Raw genomic sequence first — 15,741 nt, forward strand, 5'->3', positions numbered from 1 at the left:
CTACACGAAACAAAAATTATCTATGTGTCTGAAGAAGACAACAGTAATAACGAGGCATAAGCGAAGGCCTTCTTGACTCTGGTCCTACCCCGTCACTGCTCCTGGGCTGCAAAGATGCAGCGGGACGCATCCAGGCGAAAAGGAGACCTGGGGAGGGAGCATGACCACAAAAGAGGGTCTCTATGACAGAGGCGTCAATGTCACCTGAGGCAGACTGGAGTGAAAATAAGGACTGACTTTGTGTTCCGCCTGTGCAGAGAAGGTCCCTCTGTCTCATTCAGTGTGGTAAATCCAGATGTTCCTCAGACACTGGGCCAGTCCCGGGGGGGCGCGTCCTCTGGGAACTGGGTGAAAAGAGAGCACGGCCGCTCTCGCCCACAACAGAAAAGCCTGGCCTGGTTCGGAGGCGCATTTTACTGGATAAAGATGCTCATGGGCTCATCTACCTGGCTGGGTGCGAATGTTCTTAGCCAAGAGCCTCCTGAGCCAGGCTGCCTTCAGAGGAGCAACGGAGAGAAGCCAAGCCAGTGGCTGACCGTGAAGGGCCTAAGAATCTACTTTGATCTACTTTGGTAATTTGTAGATGAAGTGGGTAGGATGGGCGAAGAGAGGGCGGTTAAAATTACCCAGGTATGTGATTCGTACCTTCCCACAGCTTGGCCTGGGGAGAGACGTCTCCTAAGTCTCATGGCTGAAAGCCAAACTAAAATTTGCTGAAGCTGGTACCCGCCCTGCCTGCGAATGTACCTGAAGGAGAAAGGAGACAGATCCTGCGAGTGTTGGACTCTTGCTGTCTGAGAAGTGTAGCCAGAGAGACACTTCACATGGGATATCCATTTCAACAGGAGGACTACACAGGGCTTTCTCAAGCCACTCTGCTCGGGCAGCAGACACAGCTGTCAGTCGTTCATGTGCAAAGCAACCTGATCTGCATCATCCAGGAGGCTGGGGGAAAGACGGCAAAATAAAGAAAACTGCCCTCGAAGATTAAGGTCACTGAGAGGGTGAAATGAGGACGTGAAATAACCAAAAGGAAAGGAACCAAAGACGTGGACGGTGAATCACTTATAACCTCCCTGAATGGTTCTCAACCTCGGCAGCCTGTGCCTGCATGGGCTGGGCTTGGCAATTCTCTTCAGGTTGGTCTGTGCTGGGACTTTCAGTGAACGACCCAGCAGATCTAATGCGCCTCCAGAAAGCAGAGCCACCAGCCTCAGCCTAGGCTCACCCCTTTGGGCTGAGTGGTTTTTTGTGCACAGAATTTGCTGAAGACTCTTCTCTGCAAGGAGACGTAACAATGTAACTCTTCCTACAAATGACTGGCTTGCACAGGCTCTAGCAGGCTGTGTAGCTATCCGGAGGGACGATGAACGTTTAGGTCAGAAGAAAGTGACAGACACGGCATTTTCTGACTGTGCCAAGTATTCTAAAATCCCAGGTGCAAATTGTGCAAAAGCAAGCCTCAGCCTTCTTCTACCTCCTCGGGATGGCGGCTTTACAATGTAGGATGAATAGCTCCCTACCCCAAATCCTTTTTCCTTTCTGGCGCTCAAGATGCTGTGTGATCTTAGGAAAACTATCCATCGTTTCTGAACCTGTTTTCCCCACAGGTAGTGGGGAAAGGATTTCCACTGCATAGGTTTGTTATGAAAATTAAATGAGAAAATAGGTATGAAGCATAGCGTACATTTTTAATTAGCCTTCCTTCTTTTGTGTGTATTTTTAAGTGAGGTCAACTCCTGAAATCTTTTCAGGACAGTCTCACTCAGACTTAGATTTAGAGGATTTGTTTCTAAAGCCTTTGTTTCACGGGCAAATTTCCACCCTGCTGTGAATGGAAGGGCTCTTTGAACTTAAGAAATAGTTCTATCCACAAAGGGAGGAAAGAGACGTTACAGGAAAATGCAAGTATCTGATTATCAGTAACTGGAACGGAACTTTGAAGACACGCTCCCATCATTTTCTACTGGAGGAGACACACGCAGTGATTAATTTTCTTGCTTTTAAAATTCGGGCGCCGTGAAGATCAACAAGTTAGGGTTGTAATTAACAACTCCTGCTAGTTAACGCGTCGCCGCAGGTGCTGTGGGTCTAGATAAAAAGGATTTGATCCTGTAAGCTCCCTCCTTTCTGCTCCTGAAATGAATGCTTCGTGGGTTTTCCCCATGAAAGAGAAATGATACTGGCATGGAGGGGGTTTGCCATAACAATTACTTTTAACTAACGGTGACAGAAGAAGTGACAAGTAGGCGCTGTGGAACAGAGGCAGCCCCAGCGAAACGACAAAGAGAAAAGGAAAAAAGCCCCAGCGGCGCAATATAACTTCACCGTGGGTTGAAATAAGACAATCAGAAACAAAGTTAGCCTCCCACCCAGAGAGAGTGGTTACACTGGCAAATTCCTATTTGAGAGAAATAAAAATTGGAGGAATGGTGGCCGAACCCTATTGTAACCCTGGTCAGGGGACAAGGATAATACTAAGGGTATGGGTTTTTGTGTAACCGTCAAAGATGCTCCACGTAGCACTTTAATCCACAATGTAACAGTGAAACGCGACCACGTGCTGCGGATGCTTCTTCCCAGAGCAGGGCCGGCTCTTCCCCCTTGGCACCCGGCTTTGTTCTGAGGCTTGTTAAAAGTTAGAGCCCGGGGCCTCCAGGGGAGGCAGGAAATATTTAGGGCAGGAAGGTAGCAACTAATAGGTTTTCCCAAATATTGGGAGAGGAGCTGTGATTTACAAGGAGAAAGCTGGGCTTGGCTGTCAGCCCTCCGTGGTTGGCCTTGCCGTAAAATGAGGACATGGGACCACAAAAGGTACAAAGTGTCTGTTGTCAGAAGAATGAGGTCTGAGGAGCAACGCAGTTAACAATACAGCGTTGTGCGCTGCAAAGGGGCTGAGAGGAGAGCTCCAGCCTTCTTGCCACACAGAAAAAAGTGTCCCATGTGAGGCGCTGGATGTGTTAACTTCGTCATCAGGACACAGCGTCCATGTGTGTCAGATTACCGCGCTGTACATTTAAATGTTCGCAATCATGTTTGGCAATTATTCCTCAACAAAGCTAAAAAAAAATCTTGCAGACCTGACTCTGTACATCACTGATTCATGAAAAGTCAAGCCCAGCAATGCAAACACCACGATGACGACGCCACCAATTCGGGATTGGTTTTAATGCAGGCTGCAGATGAGATGAAATTTACCTCTGCCTTAAGAGAAAAATGCATGGGGCTAATGGGTAGAGGAGAGAACTACGCAGGCTGCAGAAGAGTGAACATCATCACTCGTTTAAGCCTTTAGACAAACACCTACACAACCAAACCTTCTCCTGCAGGCCTGTCAAATCCCTAACAGCCGGGGCCTGCCGGGAGAACAGATGTATGTGCTTTTAAATTTAACATTCTTCTCTGAAACTCTTTCTATCTTAACTTTTGTGGGAGATCAGGACTGACACTTCCTTGCCGCCTGTCTTTAACTTCTCTGATGCCTACCGATTGGGAAGCTCACAAGGAAAGAAACGATGGATGTGTTTTTAACCCAGTTTTCTCAAAAGAGAACCGACAAGAAGTAAGAGCCACTATTTCCTGCAAGGGTACAATAAAGGACAGGTGTTATGGCCAGTGCTTGGTAAGGAAGATGACATGAGCTTCTCCTATGACTGCTGTTGCCCGACCGTCCACAACACCTAGGTAATTACCCGGCAAGGAAACAGATAAAATCTAAGGTTATACAAATATAATTACTGAAAAACTGAAAATGCTGCTAACTTCATTCTGTGCACAGAGTAGAAATGAACCATGTAAAAATACCCTTATAACCTAATGCCAAACAGGAGTTCTGGAACACTGTCCGGCCCTTTGCAGCCCAACACCGAGTATCATCGTCCTGCACAAGAAGCACGTGGCCTGTTCTCTACCTTACCAAAAAATGCACCTTAATTGGTTACAGAAGAATTTTTTTTTTTTTTTTTTTTTTTTTAGGGCTGTCTCCGAGGCATATAGAGGTTCCCAGGCCAGGGGTCAAATCAGAACTACAACTGCCACGTATGCCACAGACATGCCAGATCTGAGCCACATCTGCAACCCACACCACAGCTCACAGCAACACTGGATCCTTAACCCACAGAGCAAGGCCAGGGATTGAACCCATATCCTCATGGATACTAGTCAGATTCACTTCCGCTGCGCCACAACAGTAACCCTGGGTACAGAAGAATTTTAAGAGGTGGCACTCTCATCCGCTTGGGTTTATGTTCCTACAGACAAACAGTAAAAAAGCGAGCTGCCAATTTCCTTAGGTGAATTATCCCAATTTGGGACTTGACTTGGGTCACGCAAACTTAGCCGTCGTTGGATCAGATTCTTTCAATCTTTATTGATTTCATTTGCATTTCTCCACGAAGAACCCTTTTAATACTAAAAAAAACCTGTCCAGGAGGCAGGAAAGAAATATGTTAATCGACTTCAGCCAGGTAATTTCTAAACAAAAGGCATTATTTCTTCTGTGCAAAGTTCTGCACTAGGCTCGGGAGGAATGACATTTTTGTGAAAAAGAAAAAAAAAATGAGCTATTTGGGGAATTGAGCCCTACCTTCCTAAGGCTGGTAAATATAAATCTCAGGCAAAATGATTCCGCAGCCAAATGGTCCAGATGACACTGAATGGAGAGCAGGAAGCTACTCCTGGGACTGAGCTGTTTAAAGACACAGACGGGAGGCTGCTTACCGAGGATGCTGTCATATCTCGGAATCCCCAGGGTTAGAGCATGGTGCCCTTAATACTAGGATGCTCGATACATGTAAACAGTACACTTGCAGAATAAGTAATAAGTAGTAACTAAATAAAATGAAGAGTTTTGTGGACTGGCGTCTCGAAGAAGCAGCATCATAGAAAGAGTTGATGGCGTTCCTTTGTGGCCCAGCAGTTAAGGATCCGGCACCGGTACTGAGATGGGGAGATGGTTCAGGTCGCCACTGCAGTGGTGCCGGTAAGAACTTCTGCATGCTGTGGGCACAGCCGAAAAAAAGACAGAGGGAGATGCAATGTGAGCTGATCTCTCTTGAGGCCAGACTTCGGGTAGAAGCCCTTACCCGGGACGGAGACAGAGGTTAAGGAACAGAATAACGCACAGAAAAGCAATCCGGGTTATGAAGAGACAAAGGGAAGAATGACGAAGGGCAGAGCACCTTACTGAGTGCTGCAAAGGCCGCTCAGCTTGTGTTTAGGGCTTAAGTGAAAAGGCAGCGGAGGGGGGGATGAGGCTAGACGGGGCGGGAAGGGCACTTAGCAGGGAGGACCTGGATTCTGTCCTGAAGAAAACAGGGATCCGTGAAGGAGTCCGTGAGTATTTATAAGGATTCATTTTTTCAGAACAAACAGAGCTGTATCATACATAGATAGGTGACAAGCCCTGTCCCAAGAGCTGCTAGTAAAAATAAGATGCAAAAATGAGACTACTTTATGCATATTTACTGAGGTAATGGAGAGAGCCAGGCCTCAGGCTCAGTGCTGGGGCTAACACCTGCTTCTTGCATTCAGCGAGCACGTCTGACAAAGGAGGTGTGCACGAGGTGCTATGGGTGCAAAGGTGTGTGTGTGTGTGTGTGTGTGTGTGTGTGTATTATGCACGTACCACTGCAAGTAATTTGGGGCTGCAGTGGAGCTACCTCTGCAGAGCGAGCTGGCTCCAAACATCACCCCTGATGCCCAGCCCTGGGGCCTGGCCAGCAGGCAGCCCTGAGCCTACAGCGGGGGTCCATCAGGGCTGTTCCCTGGCAGTTCACAGAAAGCGAAGGTGCCTGCTTTACCCCCTCTCTGTACCTAGAAAATATCCAGTGGTTGGGTGTCGTGGGAGGCCTGATCATGAGCTGAAATCAATTAAATACTGAGTGAAAGAAGTAAACTGTTTCTAAATCTCTGCTTCTATGTGAGCCTCAACATTTTTACGATGGGGGGAGAAAAAAACCAAAAAACAAAGGTCTTTATTTTTTTTTTTTTAAGTGGTATTTAGAAATATTTAGTCAGGCATAGGTATAGGTGAAATTCCATCAACTTCCCAAAAAACACCTACCCAGAGTGCTGCCATCTTAACCCAAGGCAGGAGCGCTACAATTTCACTCAATCTAAACATTATCTGATCCAAGTTCTCCCTCCGTGTGCCTAAGTCAAGAGCCAGGGTGTCTTCTGGGTCAGCAGAGTTCTTCTCTACGACATACTCGGATTATGAGTATTCATTCAACTAATAAAAGAAAAAGCATATACTCAACCCTCAACCTTAAAGCCTCAACAACAAACTGCTGAGATGACAAAGTTCAAGGCACTACAGTGTCAACTAAAAATTGTCACTCATCACCTGGCACGACAGGAATGAAGTCACTGGCCGCTGCAGCCACGGACCTTCAACACACGGTGACAGCTCAGGAGCGAGGCATGCATGCGGGGCTCTGGGAAGAACTGGCAGAACAGGCCTTCGGATGGTCAAGAGATTTTGCAGGAGGCTTTCAGAGCCCAGAGGCATGCCTCTTCTCCCATCTCGAAAAGCACTGAAATCATTCATGGAGACACGTGTTCCTCACGATGAGCAGCAACCTTCTGCCAAAACGTGTGCCTGATGGCACTGTACCCCTCACCCAAATCACAGACACCAACCTCCCCACCCGCCTCTGTGGAGGGAGCGGTTCCTCGGAGCCCTCTAAGGGGCTGGCTTCCGGCCTAGAGGCCTTATTTTGCCCCAATGAAACTGAACTTGAAACTCTCACGTTGTATTTTGTTTTTTTTTTTCTTTTTCAGTCGACAGGGGGTAAAATGATGACAAAAACCTACGAGAACATAAGCTCTGTGCTGGCAGTGATTTTTTTGATCCTTTTCTTTAGAGCTGTTTCCAGTAAGTTGAGAACACAGAGCATGCGCCATAAATAGAAATACTTGCTGAATACATTAAGAACAGAACCCCTGCTCTCAGGGAGTTTATCCTCTGCTGGGAACGAAAGGTCTCTTGCCGTGGATTTTTTTTTTTTTTCTTTTTGTCTTTTTGCCATTTCTTGGGCCGCTCCCAAGGCATATGGAGGTTCCCAGGCTAGGGATCGAATCAGAGCTACAGTTGTCGGCCTACACCACAGCCACAGCAACATCAATCCCAACCACATCTTCGACCTATACCACACTCACGGAAACACCGGATCCTTAACCCACTGAGCGAAGCCGGGGATCAAACCCGAAACCTCATGGTTCCTAGTCGGATTCGATAACCACTGAGCCACAACGGGAACTCCCCCTCCCCCTTTTTTTTGGCCATGGAGGTTTTAAGAACACGGGGGCTATATCAATGTGGACAGCAATCACCACTCTGATACAGATTTGTGCAACTGAGGGGCAAGAGATTTTTCAGGGGGCACACGGGCACATGTTTCCTACACACACAAAAGCATTGGGAGTTCCCATTGTGGTGCAGTGGAAACGAATCAGACTAGTGTCCACGAGGATGTGGGTTCGATCCCTGGCAACGCTAAGTGGGTCAGGGATCCAGCACTGCCGTGAGCTGTGGTGTAGATGGCAGATGCGGCTTGGATCCTACGTTGCTGAGGCTGTGGTGTAGGCCGGAAGCTGCAGCTCTGGTTCGAGCCCTAGCCTGGGAACTTCCATATCCGGTGGGTGCGGCCCTAAAGAGAAAGAGAAAAAAAAAAAAAAAAAAAGACAAATAGCAGCAGGGTGAGGAAAATCAACAAAATGCCAGCCCAAGAACCCACATCCCTTGAGGAGTCTTTCCTGGTCCTCACGGACTGAAGAGGAAAAGCTCTCCCGTCCAAGACCTTGTCATTTTGTCACAGACGGCAACATCATCCCTTTCGAGTGCCTGGATATAAAATCCTTGACATTTTTATACGGCTCTGATGAAAAACCTGCAGCTCGTTGGTCAGCCAGATATTTTTTCTACCTCTCTTCCCCCAGATACGCCTGTCTTCAGGCCTGGGTATGAAGTCCGCTTCTCGGTGAGTGAGCGGTCCCTGTTCTTCCTCTAGTCCAGGGCAACTCCGTTCCCTGGGCACTGACCCGCCTAGCCCATCCGAGGAAACCTGCAGATACACACGGGTGTCTTAGCACAGCATTCATTTTGGTTTCTAGGGACTTACAAACTTGCCAAAAATAAGCACTGATGGGTTCTCGGATCCACTCCTCTAAAAAGCTACTCCAATCCACTTTGATAATGTACATGCGATATTTCCACTCAGTCATCGGAAACCTCCTACTTTGTCCCTAAGATTTTATGTTAATCAGTTGGCACAGGGAGTTTCAGGGTATTTTCACATTTTTGATTGAAGAAAAAGCTGAGACACACAGCTGGATTCTCAGTAAATGCATGGACTAGAAAGATAAGTTGTTTCCTGAACCCTCGAGACTTTGGGGCATTATTTTCCCGCTAAATTGCATATTTCTGTCCTTCAGAGAAGTCTAGAAGAGATCTGATTTCCTTCTGTTCTATTGTGTTGGTGTGAACGCCTTTGCAATTGAAAAGGAGGCCTCTGAGGGTGGTAGGAACAGAGTCAGCAGAAGTTACACAAAGTGAGGTGTGTGGCTTTGTGACTGGTTAGCGCGCCCGCCCGTGCTAATGAGGCCAAGGTCATGGGTTCAGCCCCTGAAAAGGCAGCTACTTCAGTTAATTCCCTGCCGGAGGACTGCACCCCTAAACTACCACAGATTTGCTAGAAATCCAGAGAGGTGACCCTTGGGGATGCGAGTGGGAGGGTGATGGTGACACAGAGAGGCTGAGGATGCAAATCAAATCCCTTAAGAGAGGCCAGAGACCTCAGGCCCCCAAACTGGCAGCTCTTCAGGGGCGAGGGGACTGCTCCAGAAACACCTGCTGCCAGGCTGACCAGAAGAGGGCTCAAAAAGTCTGCGGCTGGTCAAGTACAATCAGGGTGCTCTGTTCCAGGTCTGTCTGGTTCCCCGGGGGGGGGGGGTGATCTGGACAGACATATTCCCACGTTCAAAGTCAAGGAGGCAAACCCAGAGAGGGGCTGCTCCTGAGAGCAACAGGAAATGGGAACGCAGAATCAATAACACAGGAGAAATTCGTTTAAATCAAATTGGCCTTGCACAGATCAGATGAAAGCATGCCTTGAACTGAGAAATATGACTACTTCACTCTGCATCTGATGACCAGAGGGAAAAAAAGGTGTGTGTGTGTGTGTGTGTGTGTGTGTGTGTGTGTGTGGTGGGAGTGACTTTAGTTATTGATGACTCTGGTTATATAAGGGATATTTGTAATTACTGATTGTCCTTTTGGGAAGCAGAAATAAAGTGGCATAAAATCCTAATTATTTTTGCATTTTCTTCATAGTGACAAGAAAAGGAAATGGGATATTAACCTCAGGCAAAAGAGCTAAGTCTCAAACTCCCAAATCAGGTTGAAACTTTCTTTGCAATTCTCTATTTCAAGTTCTGTAACAGCCAACTTTGCTGTCCCAGGTTCACACCAATTTTGAGACCTCCTGAAGACCCGCTGCTGCCCAACTACAGCCCCAAGCGCTGGATCTTCCCAAAGAAATTTAAGACATTTCTGAGCATCTTTTAAAGAATCTTCTGACAGTGTACCATCTGCCTGTTCTGCAGGAACCCTACCCGGTAGCCTGCACTTGAATAGCTGCACCATCAATGGTTTCCAAACCGCACCCATGTAACCAGGCACAGAACAAAGTTCTGAAAAACGGGTAGGTTTAAGAAAAAAAAGAGGGGGGGTTATACTCTCAAGATGCCCTACCAGAGGGCACAGAAACAAATTCTTCCCATGTAGCTATAAAGACTAAGATGGCAAACTTGACTTAGTCCAAGCATATTTAAAAATATCCCGAACCCACAAAAGGACCAAAGCCTTCTATTTCTTTTTACATTGTATCAGGGATTAATGGGTAATACAAAAGAATACATGGAATTCTTAAGTAAATTCCAAAGCACTGCAATCAAAATATCTCTGAACCCCTCGCAGTGTGAGATATAAATCCAAGACCACGGACTCAATTTATTTGTTGAACTTGTAAGAAGCAATGCTTTAATTTATTGAATTATCTCCTGGGAGAGGGGGAAGCAAAAGAAAAGAGATGATAAAAATTGCACTCGCTCGAGGCGAAATCAGAGGTGAATTAAGTCCTGGTGTCCCGGTGTGAACCACACAGTAGAGTCAGGTCAAAGGGGGCAGGGAAGGAAAAACCACACTCAGAAGAGAAAGACACGGTTCCCTCCATGAAGGCCACAGAGACTGGCCCTTAGAAGGCACTCGATAAATATCTGACCCCCCAACACGGGAAACAACCTAACCCACCCTACAGAACAGGGTTTCTCCTACAGAAAATGAAGTAAGGTCCCCTCAACACAAGCCATCCTTGGGAGGCTCAAAATAAAAAAGGATCTGGAAATGCCTTATGAGCTGCGAAGAGCAACATGATTGAAAGGAATGCCATTTTATACCGGATTTTCAAATTTTTTTGATTGCGAGGATTCTGTGCAATTGCTTTGGGGAGGGAAAGGTGTTAGACGGTAGTTTTTAACTCTGCCAGGGTTTGGGTTTCACTTCAGGAGAGCCTGCTGCTGTTCTGTCTCTTTCATCTCAAATCGTTTCCAAATGTGCAGCGTGGTCACTGAGCCCCGATACACCGTAACAGAAATTACCCTCCCTGCATGTGAAGAATGTGTGTGTTCTGGCCCCTGGCACATCTGAGATCCTACTGGACTGCTCCTTGCCACAGCTGCAAGAATCATGCTGCAAGCAGAGTGCAGCCACAGCCTCCTTGCTAGGTGGAAAATTGTTTTCCTCCGTTTCTCTTTGCAAACATTTGTTTAAGCCTAGGGTAAAAAGAGTATTAAAGGAAGCACTTTGGAGCTAGAAAAAGCTCTTAAAAAAAAAAAAAAAAAAAAAAGGCTTTACCCATATAGGCTCATCAGATCATTTTCCACAGGTTTTGAAAAATACTAAAAAATGATTCCCAGACACCTATGATTAGACGGAGGGACCTGAAGTTGAGAACTGGTCCTTTTAACCCCGGGGTCAATGTGCCACTTGAAAGGTGACTGCACTGGCCAACAAGTTCTGGTGTTTTCTTCCGCGTACTGCCCACCCCCATAAAACATGTCCCTGAAATGAGAACATTTTATCACACTATTTAACATCTAGCCAACAGGGCTCATCGAACCAGTCTGCCCAAGTCTGCCCCCAGGCCAAGTGGGACAGCTCCCGAAGGGCTCGTGCTGGGCCCACACTTGACCTCTGCTCTCTGGGGACCAGCTCAGTAGGTGGGTGGTGATGTGAAAAGCTTACAGATAAAGGGACCTGGGATTCCAGGGAGGTTAAGTAATTTGCCTCGAGATACAAACCGTCAGGAGGGGATGAAGCCAGAATCCAAACCCAGTCAACCCAGCACCCAGGTCCCTCCTCTGCCTTCCCTAAATACACAAAAACCCTGAAATCCTGTAACGCTGAAAGTGGCAACACGCTATCGCGTTATCTGATACACAGGTGGCTAACTGTATACTCTCTATTGCAACTTTCTGGAGGAAATCTGTATATTTTAGTCTTCCCCATCCATTACTTAAAAATACATGCAAAAGATGGAGGGGATCCTTTATTAGAGCCTGTGTCCAATCTGTCATTCAGAGAGAGCAAGACCATTTGAGAGCATCTCAAGTCCTCTTTCCCCTTACAGACTCTCCCGTTCTGGGAATCAGCAGACTCACAGCAGCCCCTACGGAAAACAAGCCCCTTCTGAGCAAAGCATCAATGGGCCAGGTGCAATTTTATTTATTTATGTATTTATTTTGCTTTTTAGGGCCGCACCCACAGCATACGGAGGTTCCCAGGCTAGGGGTCTAATCGGAGCTGTAGCCACTGGCCTACGCCAAAGCCACGCCAGATCCGAACCTCATCTGTGACCTACACCACAGCTCACAGCCAGGGATGGTTCCTAGTCAGATTACTTTCCCCTGTGCCAGGACGGGAACTCCAAGAGTTCCCAGCTCTTAATAGTGACTGAGAGCAAAGCAAGATTACTGCAGTTTGGTCAAACAAAGGTGAAGAGATGAATACTGCTACCGAAAACACCTGGGGGCTATTACACCTGCATGACTGCTGAATGAGGACGTTTCGAGCACGGGGTTTTCCTGGGGCAAACATCGTAATATATAAACCACTCTGAGTGTGTCAGACAGAATATACATTCCCTGACACTGGGTGCCCACAGCTATCTTCCCAGGCAACTAAGTGGGCCTTCCTACTTTGCCCCTATAACCTGAATAAACTAACAACAAATACAATCTTCCTGCCTTTAAAGGACCCATGAACCGAGAGGGCACATCTGCGCACCTGAGGAACCGCACACACAATGAGGACTCAAACGGAACACGGGGGTACGGACTGGTTCCTTTCGGACACAAGTATATCAAGTGTTCAGATATGTCAAATACCAAGTGAAATATAACATCGAAAACGTGCCGCAAAAATTTGACCAGGCCAACGTGCGTGTGTGTATATGCACATAAAATGCATCTGAGAGGTCTGATGAGAACAGCCCCCCAAGTGAAAGACAGATGTATTTTTAGGAGCTGCCTTCTGGCAGCTGAAGCAAGACACACGTCTTCCCAAGTGTCACCCCCCGAACTGAGAAAACATGATACAAATCTGAAACTCCCAGAAACAAACCTTTGTCTGAATTGCCCTGACAGTAAAACCTAAGAGACCTTCCCGTTATATTTCAACTTAGAGAACATACTTATTCCTGAAAAAAAAATCACTTATTTTCCTTCAAATTAAGTCAAACCCTGATACAATGAATATAAGGAAAAATCTCTAGGCTCGTTTGGCTTAAGCAATATCGTGCACCTCCAACGTCTGGCACAAGAAATGATACGGTGTCGTTTTCCTTCTATGGGATGGGAGGAGGGGGGTTAATAGTGGATTTCTGCCCTGTATGCTTCACTATTTGAGGATGCTGCTCTATCCCCTGGGGGAACAGTGGGGACACAGACACAGTCCTCTAGCCCCGCAGAGTAATTTGTCCTCGGTCACATACAAACCGTTGACAGGGGAAATGGTGCTCAATCTGCGAGAATGAGTTACCCACTAATTCTAAACCCATCGGAGTTAACAGAAACCAGAGTGCAAAGCTGTTTCTCATTTCACAAGCATCATGACGTCATTATTTCCCGTGTACTATTTTAGTTGATTTCAAGCGAGTCCTTGGGGAGAGAGAGGAAAGGTGCAGTGAGTGCTGACAGCAGTTCACCTGAGGCAGAGGGGGCAGGGTGCAGGGGTCCCGCTCCAACGCCTGGGGCAGCCCTGGCGAGGGGTCCAAGGCAACAGGGACACTAATGAATGTCATAGGAAAAGGGAAAAAGGCCAGTGTCATCACACATGGCTGGGTGATCTGTGAAGTGCCATCTGACTGCACCCTCCTGCTCTATGGTCGGGGGTGTGCGTAGGAGATACCGTTAAGGAGGCTCACAGCGAAAGACCAGCATCTCAGCTCTGCTGCTCCACTGCGAACCCAGCTGGAGCTGGTCTTTAATGCACCGGAGGAGTGGTCTGGTAACGACCATCTGAGCACCTACCATGTGGCAAGTACCACCTTCTCTTCTCAAACAATAGAGCCCAGGAATCACCAGGAGCCCGATGGAGGGGGGCCCCTTCCGTGCTGGGTGACCTTGCTTTGCTCCTGCCACTCCAGACACCCACACTGCTTCAGACTCTGAGCCACAGCGAGGCTCAGAAGATCAAGGGACCAGACACAGCAGCCTTTTTAACTTTGGGAAAACCCAATGCTCACTTCACTCAAACGTCGCAAAGTGGTGCCATGACCCTTTAGCTCTTGGCTCACCAATTCAAAGAGCCACATCACATACAGCCCTTAAGCTGCCCACGGCATGATTCTGTGTCTAGTTCCTTTCCAGGTCCCCCCAAGCGGAAGACAGCTCTGGCAGGGAGTCTGGGCAAGATGACTATAGTATTTAGCTTTTGTCCCTTCTTTTGCTCTGTCTTATCGTGGAATAAGATGAACACATCTCAGAGATGGAGTACGCCGGCGTATGTTGGGCTTGCCCAGGCTGCAGACAGACCTGTACGCCAAAGGTACCTGCAGACCTCAGGTGGGCTTAATCTAGCCCAGGATTCTCCATTTCAAAGATGAAGAAACTGAGGTTCAAAGAACATAAAGTACCGGAAGGCCCTGTACAAGCTTAACTCCAAAGCCAGGCTTCCTGTCTCAGTACTACTGGGAACACTCAACTCGGGAGGAAATGGGTAGAACTGAAGACACTAGATTTCATTTTCGGAACGACAGACGTGAATACACATACGCAGTCGCACTCTCTCTCGGGGCATTAGTTCTCTTGCCTGTAAAACGGAGTGTTTCATGGATGATTTCTAACCTGCCTTTCAGGTCTGAAACTGTCATGGGGCTTTAGGATGCTAACTATGTGTTGCTGTATGTGAATACAAACACGAAAGTATATACGGAATATGCCACAATTAAATACCAATTCCAACCACATGGTTTGCCAAATCCTGCCCCAGCAGCCGTGTCTTCCCAATCCCAAATCAGGGTTAGATACATGGCACCAGTGCAGCCCCTCTGCACCCCAGGTGTGTGGTCAGTGCTCCTCTGGCTTCTCTCCAAACACCAAGCGCAGGGTGAGAAGAAATAAGAGGAACCAGGTACTTTACATGAAATATTAAGTGGCATTAAGTTCCTTGGAGGAAACGCGGCACGTGTGCGACACAGCCGGCCTGTGGGGCACAGAACACACCGCAGAAAGCACAAGTTGAAGGTGACAGACTGCATGTAGCTGCGCGAACCTGGGGCCCCGCCAGCCACGCACCCCAGTGGGCAGCGTGTGCTGACGCTGGGAGCAAGGCCGGCTCCGCGCCCACGTTTGAGGGCAGGATTCTGCCCTCGCGGGTTTAGCATATTCCGCGGGAGCAGCTCGGAAAGCGTGCCGTGCAGGGCGTGCGAAGGGAACTTGGCTCCTCTTTCCTAACGCACGTGGCACAATCAGGCCTGGGGTTCAAGGGCGCCGCCCGCCCCCTCCCCCGAGCCGCGGGCGCTAGGACCCCGCGCGCCGCGCGCACTTCCTCCCGCCGCGGTCCGCCCGCCCCGGCGGCGCCCCGGCTCCCGCCCGCCCGCCCGCCCGTCCGTGCGGGCCACCCTACCTGGCGAAGCAGAACTCGCAGTGGTTGCCCCGCTCGTTGACCGTGAGCACGTAGGCGTAGGCCGGGCAGGAGAAGAGCAAGTCTCCCACCTGGAAGGGCTGCAGGGCCCGCAGCCCCCGGCCCTTGCCCGGGCTGCAGAAGCGCTCCAGCCCGCCGTCGCCCTCGGCCCTCATGCTGGCGGCCGGGCTGGCGCGGAGGGGGCCCGGCGCCGGCGGAGCCCGCAGCGGCGGCTCCCCGCGAGCTGTTATTGGAGAAGCGTCACCCTGAGCGGCGGGGGGCGGGGTGGGAAGCCGCCCGGCGGACGCGGCGGCGGCGGCGGCCACCGCTCCCCGGAAGGGACGGCGGCCCCGCCCGGTCCTCGCACGCCCCCGGGAGGCGGGGGAGAGGCCCGGCGGCCCCGCCTGGCGTGCGGGACCCTCGGCGGCCGCCCCGCACGCCCCCGGGGCCGCTTCCGGTGTGGCCGCCGCCGCGAGCGGCATCTCCCGCGGCTCCTAGAAGGAGGGCGGGAGGCGTCTCCGCCTCCGCGGCGTTTCCACGGAGCGCGCGGGACGCTG

The 15,741-nt window shown here is 49.1% G+C and overlaps 1 protein-coding gene across 3 annotated transcripts in view; it reads right to left on the reverse strand.

Annotated features, from left to right (window-relative positions):
• The window catches only part of SMYD2 (SET and MYND domain containing 2), a 52,405-nt gene extending 36,883 nt beyond the window's left edge, over positions 1-15,522 (reverse strand). For 2 of the 3 annotated variants that reach the window (XM_084974113.1, XM_084974112.1), the window contains exon 1: positions 15,188-15,450. Coding sequence is in view for 2 of the 3 variants with exons in the window: in XM_084974112.1 (XP_084830238.1) it covers positions 15,188-15,360 (173 nt within the window). In the remaining variant the exon portion in view is untranslated. 3 annotated transcript variants of the gene reach the window in all.
• Positions 15,523-15,741: the final 219 nt, after the last annotated feature.

Source organism: Sus scrofa, chromosome 9 (genome assembly GCF_054392235.1).
Source record: "Sus scrofa isolate SSC_HxYL_T2T_F1_AM1 chromosome 9, Sscrofa_HxYL_maternal_Yorkshire_Landrace_v2.0, whole genome shotgun sequence".
NCBI lineage: Eukaryota > Metazoa > Chordata > Mammalia > Artiodactyla > Suidae > Sus > Sus scrofa.